This window comes from Ambystoma mexicanum, chromosome 4p, assembly GCF_040938575.1.
Source record: "Ambystoma mexicanum isolate Mex_15411 chromosome 4p, UKY_AmexF1_1, whole genome shotgun sequence".
Lineage (NCBI taxonomy): Eukaryota > Metazoa > Chordata > Amphibia > Caudata > Ambystomatidae > Ambystoma > Ambystoma mexicanum.
Genome location: NC_090927.1, coordinates 992,426,334 through 992,445,825, shown reverse-complemented (window position 1 = coordinate 992,445,825; position 19,492 = coordinate 992,426,334). Strand labels below are relative to the sequence as shown.

Sequence of the window (19,492 nt, the reverse complement as noted above, 5' to 3'; positions counted from 1 at the left end):
TGGCCCCGGCAGCCGCATCTGGCACAGGCAGAATAGGAAAGTTTAGACCACGAAGTGAGACAGTTAGTGAAGAAAGAGGCCATAGAGAGATGCACGACATCCCCCAGATTTGTGAGCAATATGTTCCTGGTCCACACAAAGGAAAAGGTGTGACAAGTCAAAGTTAAAGAACTGAATGGCTGGATCGTATAAGGCCACTTCAAGATGGAAGGAATACACCATCTCAGGGATTCCCTGAGAGAGGGAGACTGGCTAACAAGATTAGATTTGAAGGACGCCTACCGAACAGTACCAGTGCAAGAGGAATTAAGGAGCTTCCTGACTTTCCGCTTAGACAAACAGCTCTGGCAGTTCAGAGCAATGCCCTTCAGACTGGCTTCAGCTCCTTGGGCTTTCACCAAGCTGATGAGACCAGTAGCAGCAGCGATTCGAGAGAAGGGTATCAGGATGATCATATACCTGGACAATCTACTGCTCTTAGCAGAGGATCGAGAGACACTGGTATACCAGACAGCATGGGTACAAGACCTGCTAACGTCTCTGGGATTCCTAATGAACATGGAGAAATCGGACACCGTGCAGGCGCAAAGACTGGACTTCCATCAAGAGGGAGATCAGAGACTGCTTGAGCATGCAGACGATATCGCTCAGAGTTCTAGCGAGGATAGTAGGGATGCTAGCAGCATCAATTCAAACAATCTTTCCAGGTCCCTTGCACTATCATGCATTGCAGAGACTGAAGATCAAGCACTTGCAACATGGTCTGAAATACCACCAGCAGATACCCTTAGATCAGGAGTCCATCACAGAACTGGAATGGTGGTTGAAGAATATGGATGCCTGGAATGGGCATGCCATTTTCGGAGATCGACCAGACCTAGTGATTGAATCGGATGCCAGCCGTATAGGCTGGGGAGCGAGATGCGGATCGCTGGAAACCGGAGGGAAATGGTGCGAAGAAGAGCTCTGCCTCCACATAAACTGCTTGGAACTCTTCGCGGGTTCCTTCGCAATCAAAGCATTCACGAAAGGGAGAGTGGGTTCATGTGTCCTACTCAAGATGGACAATATATCAGCGGTCAGATACGCAAAACACCTAGGAGGAACAAGATCCAAATTGCTAGTGGAACTATCGCAAGTCTTTTGGCATTCCTGCCCTCAGTCAGGGACTTCAGTGACAGCGGAGTAAATGTGGGGGCACGGAATGTGGTGGCCGACTGGAACTTGCGATACCTGACAGACTCCATCGACTGGAGGATGGACACAGCAGTATTTCAGCATCTGAATCAGTTGTGGCGTCCATTCCACACAGATCTATTCAAGTCACGACTGAATGCACAAAATCCATGCTTCTTCAGCTGGAGACTAGATCCGGCCGTGCAAGACGACACAGATGCATTTCTTTTTTTTTATTTTTTTTTTTTTATTGTTGTTTTTGATGATAGATCTTTACAACATCCAATTTACTTCAAACATAAAATTCAAGTTTCCAAATACATATGAAAACATGTTTCTTCAATGTATAACAGTTATTCTTAAAATATAAAATATTTCTACCAGCATAATAAAACAGCATTTATAAGTCTAATTCGAGCACTACAAGTCCAAACAGTATCGGATGAGGCTGTCAATATACTTGGGCGTACTTAAATAAAACATTTACAGATTTCACATCTTTTTCTATTCTTTGCTATAATTCTCAACCCAATCAAGTTTTTTTTCAATAATTTGTAGGACTTTTACTAGTGCAAGTATAAGTGAAATCCTGTTTCCCCACATGCATTCTACCCATAGCGTTTCTGGGGGAATTCCCATGGTGCCAAATAGGAATTTGCCCAAATATTTTTGTCTATCTTCCTCAAAAGAAATACAGTATAATACTAGATGTTTCAAGGATTCATTTATATCACTCATACAAAATCTACAATTCAAGTTATACCCCTCGTTTTTGTTATGTTTCCAACATTTCATACGGTCTTTCGTTAACAGTAAATTAAACTTGAATCGCATGTACGTTGCTCTTATCAGATTACTAGGTACCTGCCTAATATATAGTAATATTGGTTTTTGGTTATGCCTAAATTTAGAATATTCTTCATACATTTTATATTGTCCAATTAAATCAGATGTATTTGCCCAATCATAAATATATAGTTTTCTTTTTACTATTTGAGGCAAGGTAGCTAGGTCTGTTGTACTTTGCGCAATCAAATCCAATACCTGTTGTATCTCCTTGTAATACTTCTGTATAGAATCAGGTTTGCCCCTCTTAATCATAACTGCTAAATCTTCATATAGCGAGTTTTCCATTGGTTGGAGAACTTTAGCAAAGTTTGCCAACCTGCGCCATATAATTTTTGACGCCAGAGATGTAAGCCCCAATTCATGGATTATTATGGGATTTGGCAATGAAAGGGGCAGGAGTAATACCTTTTTCCAAATCATTCCCTGTACGGAATTTAGAATATGCCCCATCGCCAATGTGCATAAATCCAGTCCATATAATATAATTGCCTCTACTTTAAGCAGGTAAAACTCTATTAGTGGGATAAGAGAGAATCTACAGAGCTTACGATGGATAATCTTCATTTGTGCTACAAGTGGCAATGCTTTAATTGATATTGCTTTTTGCCATTTTTTCAATGAATCCAAGTTCGTTAAATTATATCCCAAATAAATCACCCCTAGTGAGCGAGAAATCATGTTTCCATTGATTAGCCATTTAAATGATGTTATTTTCCTTTTGTTAGAGAAAATCATTATATTCGATTTTCCAGGGTTGACTGTCAAGTTGTGTTCTTCACAGTAGCCATAGAACAGATGTATTTTGTTTTGTAGTCCAAATGGCGTGCGATCTAAAAGGATATCATCATCGGCAAAAGCTAGCCAATTTATGCTTAGATGTCCCAATTTTACAGCAAAGCTGTTCGATTGTTCCCACAACTTATCTATATCTGCTAGATACAAATTAAACAGAGTGGCCGCGAGATTACAGCCTTGTTTCACCCCAATAAACGTATTTATTGGGTCAGTTAGCCGACCCGTGCCATCAATTCTTTCACTATAACTGGTGTTAGTATGGAGCATGGCTATCATTGTTATTAAATGGACTGGGATCTGCCATTTGTGCATTTTTGCCCACAATATTTCTCTAATCACACAGTCAAACGCTGAGGACAGGTCCACCAATGCCATATAAATTGGACCATTAAGTTCTCCTCTTGAGCTCTTTAATAAGTGCGCAAGAATAGTTGCATTCAATTGTGTTCCCATGCGTTTTCTAAAGCCTGTTTGAAAGCGTGAGAGGATACGTAGAGACATTATAGATGCATTCAGTTCTCTAAGAAGTAAACTGGCAAACATTTTTGCAGGAGTATCTATCAAAGCTATGGGTCTAAAGTTTTTTGGGTCAGCTGTTCCTCCTTTTTTATGAAGGGGAATAATTAGAGCAGATGTCCAGGAAGCTGGTAGTTTCTTTGTTTTAAAGATGATATCAAAGCTACGCATTAAGTGAGCTGCCCAATATTTTGGATCATCCTTCAACAGGCATGGAGGAATTCCATCCGGGCCCGCTGCTTTTGAAAACTTTAAATTCGTAATCACTGACTCAATTGTTTCAATGTCCCATGGACAAGTGTGGGGCAGTAGTGATACCTTTACATCGTACTTAAGTGAGCTGAACTTATCTGGTAATATATATTTGTTACTATAAAATTCAGTCCATAGGTCGCCACTCAGTGTAGAGCATTTCTCTGCCTGGCTTCTTTCCATAGGATCTCTTAGTATAGCCCAGATTTCGCGTGTTTTCCTACCATCATGAGATTAATCATGTTTTGATTTTTTCTCAGATATGCATTGAATTTAATAGTTTTGATATCCTGTTTATATTTAGTCATAATTAATTTTTTCCTATACGTTACTTGATCAAAATGAAGGGTATAGTCCCTAGCCAAATTTCTAATTTCAACATTTTTCTCTCTTTTTCTTTTCATTATCTCAAAATTATGACGTCCAACTAGATCAGTAGATGTGTCTTGCTTGTTTCCAGTGACTATCTGACTGAGGTGGTAGTGAATCATATTCTCATTCATGAGATCTAATGATCTACATTCTTCCGTGGACAACTGCTTGGGATTATATTTTAATATATCACGACTGACTAGGCTGTTCAATGACCTGCACGTTTTCAAGTTCCACTTTATTGATAGCATCTGTCTGTCGGATTCAGGTAACACCAATGGTTTGTAGATAGAATAAGTACCAAATTTACAACTCATAGTGCATGTCACAATCGAGTGATCACTCAGGGCAGATACTTCTATTGTACAGGGCAAAGCCATCGTGGCTAATGTTTTTGAGGTGACAATATAGTCAATCGAGGAATTATATATTCCCCTAGTCCAGGTGACTTTTGACCCATAACATGCAAAAGGAATAACTTGCATATCCCATTCTTTAAAAAAATCTGACCATAACTGGCCCCTCTCACACGACAACTTTGCATACTGAACATTTTGACCTTCATCTTCCCGATTTTTTTTGTATGAGAGTTGAATTGAAATCCCCACCCACAATAATTTCGATGTTGGGCATTTCATTCACCACCTCCAACAAAAAAGCATTCAGTCTTTCAAGAATACCATCAATGTGTGTTCCATTTTGGTTCCAGTATAAGCCTATTATCAACAATGGAACATTCTGATTACTCCTTGACATAACAATAATTGCTAGCATCTCCTCGGAGGAATATAACTTCCTTATTTCCACATTATATACCAAGGAGACATAAATGGCAAGGCCGCCCTTTGGACGTCCAAGTTGACCCTTTTGAGCATGACTAAAAAAACTTGTAAATCCCTCCATAGGAATATCTATGGTGGCCATGGTTTCTTGTAGGATAATGATTGCTGGGCGATTCTCGCAATCTAGCATCCGAAACCACGACTTTAAGTTTTTAAAGCCACAACAATTCCATGATTTTACTAAAAAGGAATTGTTTTATGATTTTTCATCTCCTGGGGTCTCTTTACGGATTGATTTCATCAAGGGTTCTAGCCATGCTAGACTTTTTATAATTTGTTCCACAGACTCTGCTTGTGAATTTACCTTTGCCTGCAACATTGTCAACTGATTGTCATTATATTCACTTTTTATATTTTGCTGGCTTTCTATTTCTTGAAAGTCTAGGAACTCGGTTGCATCATTCATTGAGTAGAAGTCAAATAACTTATAACCCAGAAACTCCAAGTCCCCATAATGAGCCCGAATCAGCGAGGCAATTATAGGTGATTTAAACTTGCATATCATCCGTTACATGAGGAAGGTAATCTTATCCAGTCGATGTCATTTGATACCAAATTACGTAGAGCCGGGATTTGGCAAAAAATCTTCATTACTGCACCACGATTTAAACTAGGATTGTCAAGCACTACTTTATCAGCCCTCCAGCCTAGCACAGTTTTCATTTCCACAGGAAGATCTTTTGGGGAAACTGCCTTTCCCAGCTTTTCTATCTCATTGAATTTTTCCTTTTCTGATAGTGCTGGAAGGGGTGCCTCTTGGGCCCCTTTCATGAGATAGGTGTCTTTCTCCAAGGTCGGCGAGGCGTTGCCATCGTCGTTTTTATCTTGAGCACACATCTCTATATTCTTTGTACAAAAAGCCTCCTTCTCTACTATGCCCTTTGATTCTTTAGAAACCTGGACAGACATGGTGGTAAGTTTTTTATCAATTTTTTCGAAGAAGCTTTGTAATTGTGTTTGAATTAACAGAGGCGAGTGATCCTGCAACCCACTCATATTAGATATCTTTAAGCCTGGTCTCACAACATGTGGCGCTTCAGGTGCCTGGATCAAAGAGGGTAATATAGAATCTATTTCAACATCCTGTGAATTTTTCTCTTCCAAATATAGAATTTTTTCTTTGCCCAATTCCTTTATCTCAATGCCCATGTCATCTAGTTGCTTTTGACCAAGACATAAGACAGAGGAATTAGGACTGCATGATTTTATATTTTTTGTTTTTTTAGAATTTTTTTTTGTTTGTTTTCCTGTCGGCACTAGTGGGATGGTAGACGGACCCTTTCTTTTCTGAGCTCTTGCAAATGCTTTTTTTGCTTTCCTGGACATAAAAAATGTGGATTGTTGTAAATCACCTTTTTCCTCGTCCCTGATAGACTTATCCACAGTTGATACTTGATTCGCTATGTCAAGGACAATCAAGTCTGTCAGAGCCGTGGGACTATCAGGTCGTTCCGGCAGTTCTTCTGCTGTTGTCAATTGAAATCCACCATCATTTCTCATTAACTCTGATGGTATTAGGTTTGCTGCTACTATGATATTTTCAAGTACTAGAATGCGGTCATGTTGAAGTTTTGCAATTTCAAGGTACTCGGGAGGAATAAGTGAAGTTTGTCTGGCACCTAATGAGTTCTGCAAATTTTTATCGTTCACCAATAAATCTATATTCACATCTGTTTGAGAGGATTGATCATGCTGTATGGGATGGTTCTTCTCAATTCCCTTACCCCCCAGCTGATTTACAATCAGCAATTGAGATGCCCAGAAGTTGTTACACTTTTCTTGGGATATCATGAATCCTTCAATTCTACATAGTGTGTTCATAATTTCTGCATTAGAAGTACTCAACGCATGAATTGCGCCATGAGTGTACTCGTGACCCTTATCAAGCAGGTTCAGAATTCTTGTTAGAACAGGAAAATTCTGAAGCTCTGGATTGTTGAGATCCACAAGAGTATCCTCAAGTGGAAAAAGAGGAAGAGATGAGTTTGGACGACGTGTGGGATTATCTCTTCCCTTTTGCTGATCAATGTCCCCACCCAAAACCGGAGAATGGATATAACTGATGTCCTCATGGTTGTTTCCAGACTCATAAGCAGGGGAACTAGCCTTAGGTGTTGTATTTTTTGTTAGTATCTTCTCATCCTTTTTTCGATTCTCTTTTAACTCTTTCAGGTTTACTTCTATTGCAGCATGAAAGTGAACCTGATCCCTAAGGCCATGAGAGCTTGCCGCGGGTGTAGACAGCCCATTAGACAGTCTCATACGGCTGTGTAATTCGGCGAGTACTGCAGGGGCTACCAATGATGTATCAGATGCCGGCATCATAGATATGTCTCCAACTGCACCCAAAATCGAATTATCATTAATGGGTATGTTACAGATCAAGTTCTTTGGGTGTGTGGTGACATCAGACACCTCAGGGCAGATGCTCTTTGAAGAAACCGGTATAACTAATGCTTCATCTGTCATCACTGTACCTCTATACGCCACAGAAACACCCAGGGGAATCCCAACTTGTGATTTCACATACCCAGGTTGTGACATATCCACATTAGTGATTCCTATATTGCGCCCTTTTTTTTTTATTTGATTCACAGAGTCTTCATAATAATCATCCTCTGAAACATTTCCCTCATTTGGGGCCGCTGAGGCATTATTTAAGCACCGTTTCCCACTCCGTAGATTTTTTACCATAGTTGACTTTTTGTCCAAGTCGTAGTACACAATTAGTTCGACTTTACGGGAGTTCTCGTACAATCCTGCACCAGGTGTATAGCCACACAACACTGGAGATAGAACAGTCAAAACACAGAAATTAATAATATTTACAACTTTCCTCTAGTTCTGTGTTTGTTGCAAACTAAATTTTGCAATGTGGTAATTCCACACACTAGATGTCATATGAAAAGCAACTTTTTACCTGCAGATGTTCACAAATATTCACACTTCCACACCTCCACGCATCCGAACAGCCCAACAGCCACTTGTAAAGCCCACTTCAAGTGCGCTTGGTCACCGGAACGGGATCAAAGAGGGAATACCTACGCAGTCTCCCGTTCACGCCGTTAGCGCCAAACAGCCGCTCAACAGCCAACGCCCTCTACCCCTGCCGGGCTCAACGCCGTGAGGGTGATTGCAGGTGGGTTTTGCAGTCTGGTCAGGTCACGTGGTGCTTCTCCAAGCTCCGCCCCCTCCTGGGAACGAAGCTACGGGCAGTAAGAGTCCTGGGTGACTCGAGGTGCTGGGACTCACTATTGATCCAGCTCTGGCAAAAACGAAGTGTCCCCGACTGCAAACGCAGCGCTCGCCTGATTGCAGGTGGGTTTTGCAGTCTGGTCAGGTCACGTGGTGCTTCTCCAAGCTCCGCCCCCTCCTGGGAACGAAGCTACGGGCAGTAAGAGTCCTGGGTGACTCGAGGTGCTGGGACTCACTATTGATCCAGCTCTGGCAAAAACGAAGTGTCCCCGACTGCAAAATTTCTCCAGGAGTGGACGAGAGAACTGCACTATGCGTTTCCTTCCTTCGTAATGTTGAGCAGAGCACTGGCGAAGTGTCTGAGGGAGAAAGCAGAATTGATTTCGATAGCACCACTGTGGAAGTCACAAGTTTGGTTTCCAACTCTTATGGAACTGACGGCAGACATACCGCAAGTCCGACCAGACGGAGAATGACTCCTCACGGACCCAGTTGGGTCGTTTCATCCTCTGAGAGTGAGAGAGACTCTCCCGCTCCTAGCGTGCAGAATATCAGGAGACTCTGGGCGCTGCCAGGCATTTCGTTGCAAGCTGCAGAGCTCATCGCAGAATCCTGGGCACCATCCTCTAGGAGGAGCTACGACACGGCTTGGGCCACGTGGTTGAGCTGGTGTAAAGGGAGACATTTTCATCCCATTTAGGCCCCAATAGTAGCTATTTTGAACTTTCTAACACATCTTTTGCAAGAGGGAAAAGCGTTACGTACTATCGGGGTGTACAGGTCCGCTATTTCAGCGGGACACCTGCCGGTCGAGGGAGTGCCAACTGGGGAACATCCAGCAATAGCAAGGCTCATAAGAGGGGCGAAATATAAAGCACCACTTGAGCCGTGCTATAGTAAAGTATGGGACGTGACAGTGGTACTGCGCCTGTTGGTGAGCTTGCCAGCAGATAGATATCTGTTGCTTAAGCAACTGTCCGGCAAGTGTTTAGTATCTTGCAAGCGGCTAGCAGGCGTCAGGGCGCTGGAGATTAACAAAAAGTCTTTCGGCCCTGAAGGAGTGACCTTCTCAGTAGTCAAGAGGACTAAAACAGGGACTACCACGGTGCATTATCCCTATTTCCTGAGTAACCCCAAATGGTGTGTAGCAAGGTGCATTAAGGAATATGAGCACAGGACTGCAGTGTACAAAGCAGCCGTTACTACAGAGCTACTAATAGCAGCTAGGAGGCCTTTTCAGGCAGTAGCGTCAGCCACCATAGCAAGGTGGGTAAGAGAGGAGATGCGCAAAGCAAGCATTGACTTAGTAAGGTAGGGAGCACACTCAGTGAGCGGGGCAATGGCATCCAGAGCCTTCACAACAGGAGCTGCTGGAGATCATGCAAGCAGCAGATTGTACTAGTGATAATACGTTTAAAGAGTTTTATTTTAAGCCAATTGAAGCTTTAGCCACAACTGTATTGGAGAGGTTTGAACAAGCATAATGCTTGCCTCCAGTCTTAACATAGAATGAAGATTACCCTGCTAGCTGCGCAGGGAGTAATAATTCTATTAAAGACTAGGAGGCGAACATTAAATTCCCACCCTGCCATATATTGTCTTAAATTGTATGTAAGAGTTAATGGATACGACAGTACATGAACGCCACCTTGGCATTGTTAATTGTATGATCCTTAGGGGAAGACCAGAAGAGTAATTGAAGGTCGAGGATCAGCAGGCACCAAGACCTGGGAGAAGAAAGCTAGTACAGGCAGAAGCAAATACGTTGAGTCTGCAACAAGTTGAAGATTCGCCCTGTTGGTGGGGCAATGTTAAACGGTGAGAGAGTGACCGTTCAGAGCACGTAAAAGAGAGGAGTCGTCCAGGAACAGGAAGAGTGTTATTGCTGGACTGAGCAGGATTGGACTACAGGGACATTGGGATTTGTAGTTTTCAAGAAAAGAAAAGTGGGATGAAGATACTTTTCAGTGTTTTTTGCCACTGGTGTTCCTCTCTGTATTTTCACTTATGAAATGCAGCTCAGGGAATACACAGTTTATAATTTTTGTCCGTTTGTTTTGCTTCATGAGATCTAGTGCTTTAAAGAAATGAACGAACGAGTCAGAAAAGATTTCTGATAAATGGTACATGGCTCTGTAAATCATTAGTGTTGGCTTGTTATTGTTGAAAGGCGCCTGCTAAATTGGAATATTTAAATCAACACACATAGGGCCCCAGATAAGATTCTGGAGTGGGAGCATTTTTCCTCCTTATTTTTTAAGTTGAAAGCTAAAAAACGATTCCCCATTCCCAATGGAAGTATTTGTTCGATGCATAAAAATATACCTTCAGCTCTGAAAGAGATCTTTTTGTAGTCAAAGCTTCTTTGCGCCTAATAATTGTTGCAAATTAAAAAAATCATTTTTGCCTTTTGGATTCGGCTGTACTATTATTTAGCGTTTCTTAGTGTGGCATTGCTGCTGGTGCCATTGATCCAAACTTATCCTTGAGGCTGTGTGGGTGGAAACACGCGGGAAACTCGTATGTGTCAGCGGTTTCCTGCTTTTTGTTTGAGTATTTTTACCCAGTACTTTTTTATGTTGACAGTATTTAACAACTGTTAGGGAGAAAAAGTAGCTTATCCGTAGAACTGATCACACTAATCCTGTAGTGTTTGAAGGAGGTATTGTGCAAATACTTTCCTGCAGCTTCTGAATATTCAGCATAAAATAGTTGCCGTGTATGCTCAGTTGGGCTTTTTGTGGACTGGAAATACATAAAATCCTTTTGACGAGATCTCAGTACGTTGTATTTAGTAATACAAGTAAGGAAGACCAAATGTACAATATCATAGTACTTGTCAGAATAACATTGCTGTAAGTAAGTGGACATTCCAGCTGGGACCCGTGCTAATAGTGATGCATTAGCAGTGCTCCCAGCCGTAGGATCCTTGTGCACGATTGAGGACTTGTCTGTAGTATGTTCCCAGCAGGATTGACATGGGACACTTCACATTTAGCATACAAATTGCTTATATATTCATGTAGCTGATCTTGGGAGACCCTTGTGTTTTTCAGCACCAGTGGCTTTGCACACTATGCCGGAGCTAAGAAGTATCGATAAAAGACGGACACGCGAATTTTAGGTTTTAAAGACACTCGTTTATTAGGGATCATTACGCAAAGGGAAATCTTCACCATGAAGTTGAAACCAGTAAGTCTTTATGTTCGGCAAAGTCTTTGGGTTCAACAGCAACCTATGGATTTTGCAATCCTCAGTCCAGGGTTCTCTTCCCTAGATATATTCTCTCTTCTCCTTCACTCGATCTTGTGGCTGTAAGTGTCCATAAACCTTTCTTGTCTCCACAGTCTGTAGATTCAGGTTGTCAGCTTCTCTTCCTAGACTTCCCAGAGACCCCCTTGTCAGACCTTCTCGGCCTGGAGTGCACCAACATGCTAGACTTGGAGAGCAGCAGGAGCTATGTCCAGGCAAGGTGCAAATGAGCCAGAGAGCCACAACCAAGACTCTGGCTGCCTTCTTCCGCTCTCTGACTTTTGTTCCCGACTCTAGTCCCCAACACCCCATCCTCTTGTACCCTCTCAATGAGTTGCAACGATCTCATACCCAAGGGGTCCTCTCCTGCACCTCCTAGCCTATCTCATTTCTCTCTTTAACCTTCTCAACTATTCCCCATATGCTCAAACTTCCACACCTCCTCAACTGAAGCCCCTGGTTCCGTAGAGTTGAACACCAGAGCGATCACTGGCATAGTGGCACTGTAGGGTACACTCCGGTGTACTCTCTCCCTGGGACAGTGGTGTTTTATTGCCTTTAATAGAACATAATCAATAGCCTCCAAGGGGACAGACGATCGGGTGGAACCCTGTGAGGGGGAAGGATGAAAGGAGACAGGCTTCACCACTCAGTTCTTGGCTTAGGAGGGATCTTGCAAGGCCAGTGTGTGTGACTCCCAATAAATGACTACTTCAATATTCTAAGTGACAACACAATGTATAAAGCTACGAATGCACTTACATACACCATAAACGCTTAACATTAACCTGTGGAATGCACTTAATGATTGATCAGTAACTCGTGTGTTTCCTGAATTGATTGCCCAAGAAATAATCCATCTTCTTATGTTCCACCACCCTAACAGTACTGTAAACTGTAAATATTCGACAGCAAAAAATAAAGGTTTTACAATATTTTTAAGTACAATAAGATATAGGGCCTCATTCCGTGTTGGGCGGTAAGGGTTTACCGGCACCGGTAAGGATGCCGGTGCCGGTAAACCCTTACCACCCAATTCTGAGTTCCCTTAGCGGGACCCCCAAAGGACGTGTGGTCTGACCACACGTCCTTTGCGGGTCCCGCTAAGGGACCAGGGCGCTAACACCGGGCCTGCTATTTGCAGGCCCGTAATTAGCACCTTCCCCATGGGGGCTCAAATGGGAATGGGGAATGGTGTACTGAATAGGAACTTACCGGGCCCTCCAAGGTCGGAATGACCCGGTAAGTCCCCATTCAGCCACACCGGACCCGAGTTTGGAGGCAGGCATGGTGCTAATAGCGCCATAGCTACCTCCAAACTCATAATGACCCCCTCAGGCTGTTCCACAACCCTAGTCTAATGTCTTTTTACCCCACAGTGAACCACAGTCTGTCTAAATTAAATTAGAACAACAATAAAAAGGTAGGGTGCCCAAAATAATGAAATAAAGAAGTGAAAGCAGACTTGCTTGTCCTCCTCAATACCTGCTTTTCGGTTCCGGACTGCACAAGGCCCCGTAGATGCTGTTGATGGGCTGTGCACGATGTAGGTCGTAGGCTAGGGGCGTTTGCTGCAAATGGACATTCCGTCTTCTTTGTGACGCAGACACTGCCAGATGCAGGGATGGCTAGTGGAGGCCCAGAAAGGCTTCTTTCCGTGTCTCTTCTGTCGTTGGTGTTGCTCTGGCTGCTGCGTGGCTTCTTCTGTTTTTCGGAATATACTCTTGAGTGGAGTTGGAGTAATGGCACGACTGGCCCGCAGCATCTCAGAGACTGGCAGGACTGGAACAGAATATCTCTTTTGTTTCTCTACTTCGAGGAGACAGGTGAGCTACTTTGCACCTACTGTCCATAACCCCTCTCTTGTAAGCAGGAATACCTGAATGTCTGGACCCTCTGCTAAATGGTGGGAGTATGGGGCACTTGGACTGCTTGTAGCACAGGAAGGGCCCCCTTATAGAAACTGCCTTTACTTTTGTTTTATTCCCCATCGCTACCCATATAAGTCCAGGGGATGGAGGGAATCCTGGCAGCAGATCTCAATTTATTTTCAATGAAAACCCAAGAGGGATCTTCTTTACCAACCTACTGGTGCATGTCAGAGAAGGCTCGGAGAACTGCAGCGAATAGCACGCGGCCGAACAAGGCATACATGGCGCCCCCTGACACCCCCTACCCCGAGGATCAGGCAGGAGACTTCGTCACAGCATACACAGCTAGGAATACTTCAGAATTTTCTTTTCTGGGGGAGAATCATTCTGAGGGTGTGTCACACAGCACCGCCCATCACCCTGCCTGTCAAGCAGGCTCCATTGCTCCTCACCTTCCTATCATACTTAAGAGGTATTAGGTTATGTTATAAAAACGTGCAACGTTTGACCAAAGGCATCTTGGCGCTAACAGCAATCGGAAGAGGGCTACCAAAAGAAACCAACAAGTTAAAACAAGTGCTTTGTTTTCTGAGGGTGAGATTGCAGGTGAGGCTGAAGGTCAATGGCAACGGAATCGCCCACACAGTGGGACATCCAGCAGTCTGACGTTTGAGCCTGATGCTGCCATTTTCTGGAATTTCTAACCATTTGACATGACTTAATTTCCCCTTTCAAAGTTCACTGATAGATCCATCGTTGTTTAGGTTAAGCAATAAATCAAACAAGGTAGCGTTTTTTAGACTGCACTCGATTTAAAACGGTCTGCCCACTAGATCTCCTCAGCCAGGCAGGGGAATTTGGAACACCATCTGCAATAACGGTATGTAACTGCATCAATGTTACAAATCGCTTACTGTATATGATATCTCACTCTGCTGTATGTGTATGTTGCCCTCGGATCACAATACCCCACGGTTGTATGTTAACTGGTAACATGGTTGGTCGGCTCTCTTGTTATGTGCACTGTTTCTGTTGCCATCAGTATGTTCCAAATGAAAAATGCATACGAATGAAAATAGTGTGGTCGGGAAAAGCTGGGCTTACAAAATGTTTAACCTTATAAAAAAAAAGCTTAGCTTTATGAAATAGCTGGAATTATTTCCGAAATCAGTGCCGTATACAAAAATAATGAAGCAACGCAACCAGAAAAATATGGGCTGGGGTCGCCAAAATGTAGACCGAATCAGAAAGTGAAGTTTTGGAGGGGTTTCATTTTGAGGGCACCTTTTAAAAGTAGGAGACTAGAAATAAATGCCCGACGTTGTGCCTGTGGCTATTTTTTTTATCTATCTTCTTCGGGTATTGATTAAAACGTCCACTCCAGGGTGCCTGGTGACATATTGCGTCCTCGCGCGCTGCCGGCTTTTTGTGACACTGGTTTTGTTTTTGATTTGCAGGATTACCGGCTGTGACTGTGCCAGCTGCTCTGTCTGAGAAGGGCTTACCGCTGGGGCTTCAGTTTATTGGGCGCGCCTTCTGCGAGCAGCAGCTTCTCATGGCCGCCAAATGGCTTGAAAGCCAAGTACACGTTCCAGAAATTCAACTGCAAGGACATTTCGAAGGCCTCCGCACCGACCAACGATACAACAAATCGGCTATATAATAGAACCTGGAATGTAAAAACGTATTATCTATGGATTTAAAAGTGTGCTTAAAAACAACAAAAATGTCTTTTAGAATATGTGTAAAATAAAAAAAAATAAAGAGATGTATTCACAGTATGTGTCTTAAAGCAGTGTAGTTTTTGTAGTTGATTACGTTTTTCTGGATTTTGTTTTCATGATGTATTTTCACAGTGTGCCCTCCCCCCCTTCCCTCATCCATATTCTTCCCAAAGGAAATCCATTCTGACTACATTTGTGAAACTTGGTGCAACATGGCCAACCATCCAGAAACCGCAAATAAGTGTGTTCTGTCAACAGGCATAATACAAACAAGCTCTGGCAAGGCCAACAGTTTGGGCCTTTGAGTAGGCAAGGGAAAGGCACTTGCTAGCACCGCTGCAGTGGTATTAACTGGCCATTGATGGCAGTAGATGCAAAATGGTGCGAGTACCTGGGCATAGCAGTGCCTGGCAAATGCCTAACACTTATACACAAGACAAAACGGTTGGCTTTGCCAATGCTTGTTTTGTGATGGACTTCATTGAAGTCCAGTAGTAGCCGCTCTTTTTCACCACTTAGCAAGCCCCGCCCACCTGGTGCCTTCCTGCTTGCTGCTCTCTTCCCTATTTAAGGAGCCCTCCAGCCTCTTTTCCTTTGCAGCTGGGGAACAGGTGTAAGTGGATCCAGGTCACCTGGCCTAAGCCCCGCCCACCTGGTGCCTTCCTGGTTGCCTCTCTTTTTCACCACTTAGCATGCCCCGCCCACCTGGTGCCTGCTTGCCGCGCTTTTCCCTACTTAAGGAGCCCTTCAGCCTCTTTTCCTTTGCATCTGGGGAGCAGGTGTAAGTGGATCTAGGTCACCTGGCCTAAGCCCTGCCCACCTTCTCAGCCCTGCCTCTTCCTTCCTGCTCTTAACTCTTAGATCAAGGACGTCTGAAGCGAAGGGCAGTCAAAGAAAAGGGCAATTGCTGTTTGGATCTGTTCGGACCAGGAGGATCCAGGGTCCGACCCCCTGCTAAGACAGCAGGTAAGCATGCACCAACATGTGTTTACACCCTCTGTCCCCAAAGGCCATCCCTACCCTCTCTGGTCCCCCCCCGTGTTGTTCTCTTGTGACGCCCCGCCCCCTTCCCGCACACAGGAGTCTGTCCTGATACATTCTGGTTTCACCATCACCGTCTTGTGGCCATTGCTGGATTTTACTTTTATGGACTTCATTGATTCACAGTGCATCACCCTTTCTCAACTCTCATGCTGCACTTCCTTTGCATCTTGTACTCGTGGTGGCCCTGAATCATGCTGTTCCCATCTTCATCTTGTATCCTGGCTTGCAACATTGTGTTACTACTGACTTCTGCAGTTGTGTTCGCTCTCTCCTCTTTCTTCTCCACTCTTTTTGACAGCTTACTCTCTTCTCTCCTCGACTCCGTCTCCCTTTTCCTATCTCTCGCCACTTACTTTCTTCTATGCACTTACTCTATCAGAATTGTCCCTGGACCTAGTATGATAGCAACCTCGTCTGTCGCTCCCCCATCCCCTTACTGTTCCCCCCCCCCTCCCTCCAGCACTATCTGAAACGTTGTCAGGCCTAGTACAATGATGGTCACTTGTTTTGTTCATCCCCCCCCTTTCTGCACCCTTCTCACTCACCTTTTGTTTTTCCCTGGCTCTACCAGAAATGTTGTCAGGCCTAGTACGGTAGTCGCCTGTCTGTTTCCATTTCCTTCCCACTCTCCCCCTCCCTTCCTCATCTATGTCTTAGCTCTTGCACTATCTGAAATGTCGCCAGGCTGAGTACGATAGTTAATTTCACATCCTTACTGTTCATGGCCTGTAAGAATGTCATTGTATTTTCCCTTGTTCCCTCCCTTGCAAACACATTGTGTATAGGCGCTATATAAATAAACTATCACATCATATAGTGCTTATAAATCAAATGGCTAAAGCCAGACCTGCTTTGGGCATTTTTATTACACCCGTAGTGTGTTTTCTGCTCCAATTAAGTCATTAACTCTCAGAAAAATGCTTTGAAAAAATGCTGGCAGGCACTTCGAGTGCAAAGTTTGATGGTAAGTCTTCATTAAAGCAAGCTCAAAGTTCCCATGAGGAGATGTTTTGGGTGGGGAGGGGCAGGAACTGGGTGGGAATGGCCATGGGGATTAGCATGGCAATAGGCAGTCAATGGGTGGGCAAATATCAAAACAACACCTACAAGCTGGGTGCCCCTTCTCATATGCAATTTCTCCTTATCTGTGCTCTAATGCAGTAGTTTAGGCATATAGGTGGCTCTGCCATCTAATAGCCCAAACAAAAAATGGGTCTGTCTTTCCAGTCCGCGCACGGAGGTTAATCTCATGTCACAACAACCCTATATTGCACCCGCGCCATCCTCAATAATAATTGACTGGTAATTGTATATTCAAGTGTCTGCAGCGATGGCACATTTGTTTTTGCATACAAAGTACATTATTCTTGCTGTGGGCGACTGCAACCTGTGCGTTTTCATTGCACTGAGACAATTCTCTCTATAAGGTGGTCCTCATTATAAAACAAAACGTAATTGAGCGAAATACCCTAGGAGGACATTTGTGCTGGAACCGACATTGAGCAAAATGTCCAGCTCACAAACAAAGTAAGTATGGTCTTTCTGTGCATGCTGCTAATGGGCTAGATACTTAGTGACATTGTGTAAATGGGGTTGGACTTGACGACCCACTAAAAGGTCAAATACAATCGGGTATTCATAATGGCCAAAAATCTGCAGATCAGTTCCATCGATTACTGTGAATTGGTCACAAAATATGCTTTGTGGATATTCCCAAAAACCTTTGGATTTTACTAATTGGTAGGCCGAGGAGCCAACCCCTTTTTCCATGGGAAAACTGGTTGTGCGTAAACTACCTTTTGGCAAATTGATCATGGGCACAATACTTCACTTGAAAATCCTTAACGCTAGCACACCAGTACTTATGACGGATGGAGGGACTGTGCTGGACACAGTGATGCAGACTGGTGCCAAAACTATTACTGTTATCCATGCTCATTGTCTAGTTTTTTTATTTTTGTATCTATATACAGGGAGGTACAATGCTCTTTTGATCACAAAAGAACATACTACAGGTAAGAAATCTGATTTGACTGGAAGCAGGGAGCTTCTTAAAATGGGGTGACTGAGTGACATTCTGACCAGTTTGTGGAGAAGAATAAATGGAACAGCCACCGGGCACAATAAATGGGTGCACATACATAGATAAAGGACAACTACCTTCCCTATTTGGGGCTTTTTTTTTGTTTTGGTTTTGCAACCACTGTGCCAGGTTTGCCTTTTCTCCCTCGCACCTAGAATCTGATGAATTACAATTAACTAGAGATTACATTTATATATTACTGTATAGATTATATAGGAGTGCAGTGCGTATTGTGTGTAATAACATACATATACATGGTACATTAATGTACTTTGTTGGATGTGAAGGGTATTCTTTTTACTGTTAATATGAGGAGGGTTTCCTGTACCAGAGTCACGAGGAACACAATAATGGCGGTACCCTTCTCGAACGACATGTGGGAGGAGGGCCTTGCCCTCTTGAAGAACCCTTGCATGGCTCCAGCCAAGCGAGATAGGCTGGAGAAGAAGTACCGGGTACCAGAATCTGCCCCAAATGCCTGAGGTCGCAACCATCATCGGACTCTGTGGTTCAGCGACCGTGAGGAAGCGGTCATCTAACCCATCCTCATTGTCTTCAGACCATCTGGACACCGAGGGTAAAAAGTTGGACACCATGGCGAGGAAGGTAATCTACACCGCAGTGTTCATCATCAAGGCGGCCAATGCACTGGCGATCCTATTAAGATACAACCGGGAGCTGTGGTACAAGATATGGTGTATTCTGGAGTTCCTCCCCAATGACAAGAGGATGGAGGTGATCACCCTCTTCCAAGAGGGAGTGATAGCATTGAATCACACCATCACAGTGGCGCTGGACGTTGGCGACACATGGTTTCGCCAGATGGGGAACAGTGTCTGCCTTCGTTGCCAAGGCTGGACAAAGGCCACGAATTTCTATCACGAGATCCAAACGAAGGTACTGGACATGCCTTTCGACTGGGATAATCTTTTCAAGAAGGCCGTTGACGAGTCCCTGCTGGCCATCAAGGCGGATACAGAGATGGCCCATGCCCTAACACCCTCCATAAGCACTGCTTTTCCTTTCGTTCTTCCAGAGGAAAGTCGGGCAGGTCCTCGAAAGGTTTCTCCTCCTTGTACCATCAGCCTTCCAGATCCACGACCCAGGAAGCCCACAGAGGCCGTTACCAGGCCTACAGAGGAGGAGGCCAGCATTGTCATCGCCAGCAAAGCAGAACGCCGATGCCGAAAACCAGCCTGAACCGGCCAAGGAGTTGGGCCCCCCACACGTGCACACCTGTGGGAGGCCGGCTGACTAGGTTCATCAGCGAGTGGGAAAGATCACCACTGACTCCAGGGCTCCAGAGTCTACTCCAGATACTTCTTGGTGAGAAAGAAGACGGGGGGGCTGGAGGCCCATTCTAGACCTGCAACGTCTAAACAGGTATCTCAAATTCAGGATGGTCACGTTGCAGCATGTGCTCGGCCAACTGGAAAGAGGGAATTTCTTGATGCTGCTGCACCTGGAGGACGCCTACTTCCACGTCCCCATCCACAGGAAACACCAAAGGTTTCTACAGGG

The 19,492-nt window shown here is 44.1% G+C and overlaps 1 protein-coding gene across 2 annotated transcripts in view; it reads left to right on the top strand.

Moving 5' to 3' along the window:
- The window catches only part of QRSL1 (glutaminyl-tRNA amidotransferase subunit QRSL1), a 522,490-nt gene extending 507,589 nt beyond the window's left edge, over nucleotides 1–14,901 (top strand). For both annotated transcript variants that reach the window (XM_069606574.1, XM_069606573.1), the window contains exon 11: nucleotides 14,578–14,901. In XM_069606574.1, the coding sequence (XP_069462675.1) occupies nucleotides 14,578–14,783 (206 nt within the window). In that variant the 3' untranslated portion in view covers nucleotides 14,784–14,901. The remainder of the gene's footprint in view (nucleotides 1–14,577) is intronic.
- Nucleotides 14,902–19,492: the final 4,591 nt, after the last annotated feature.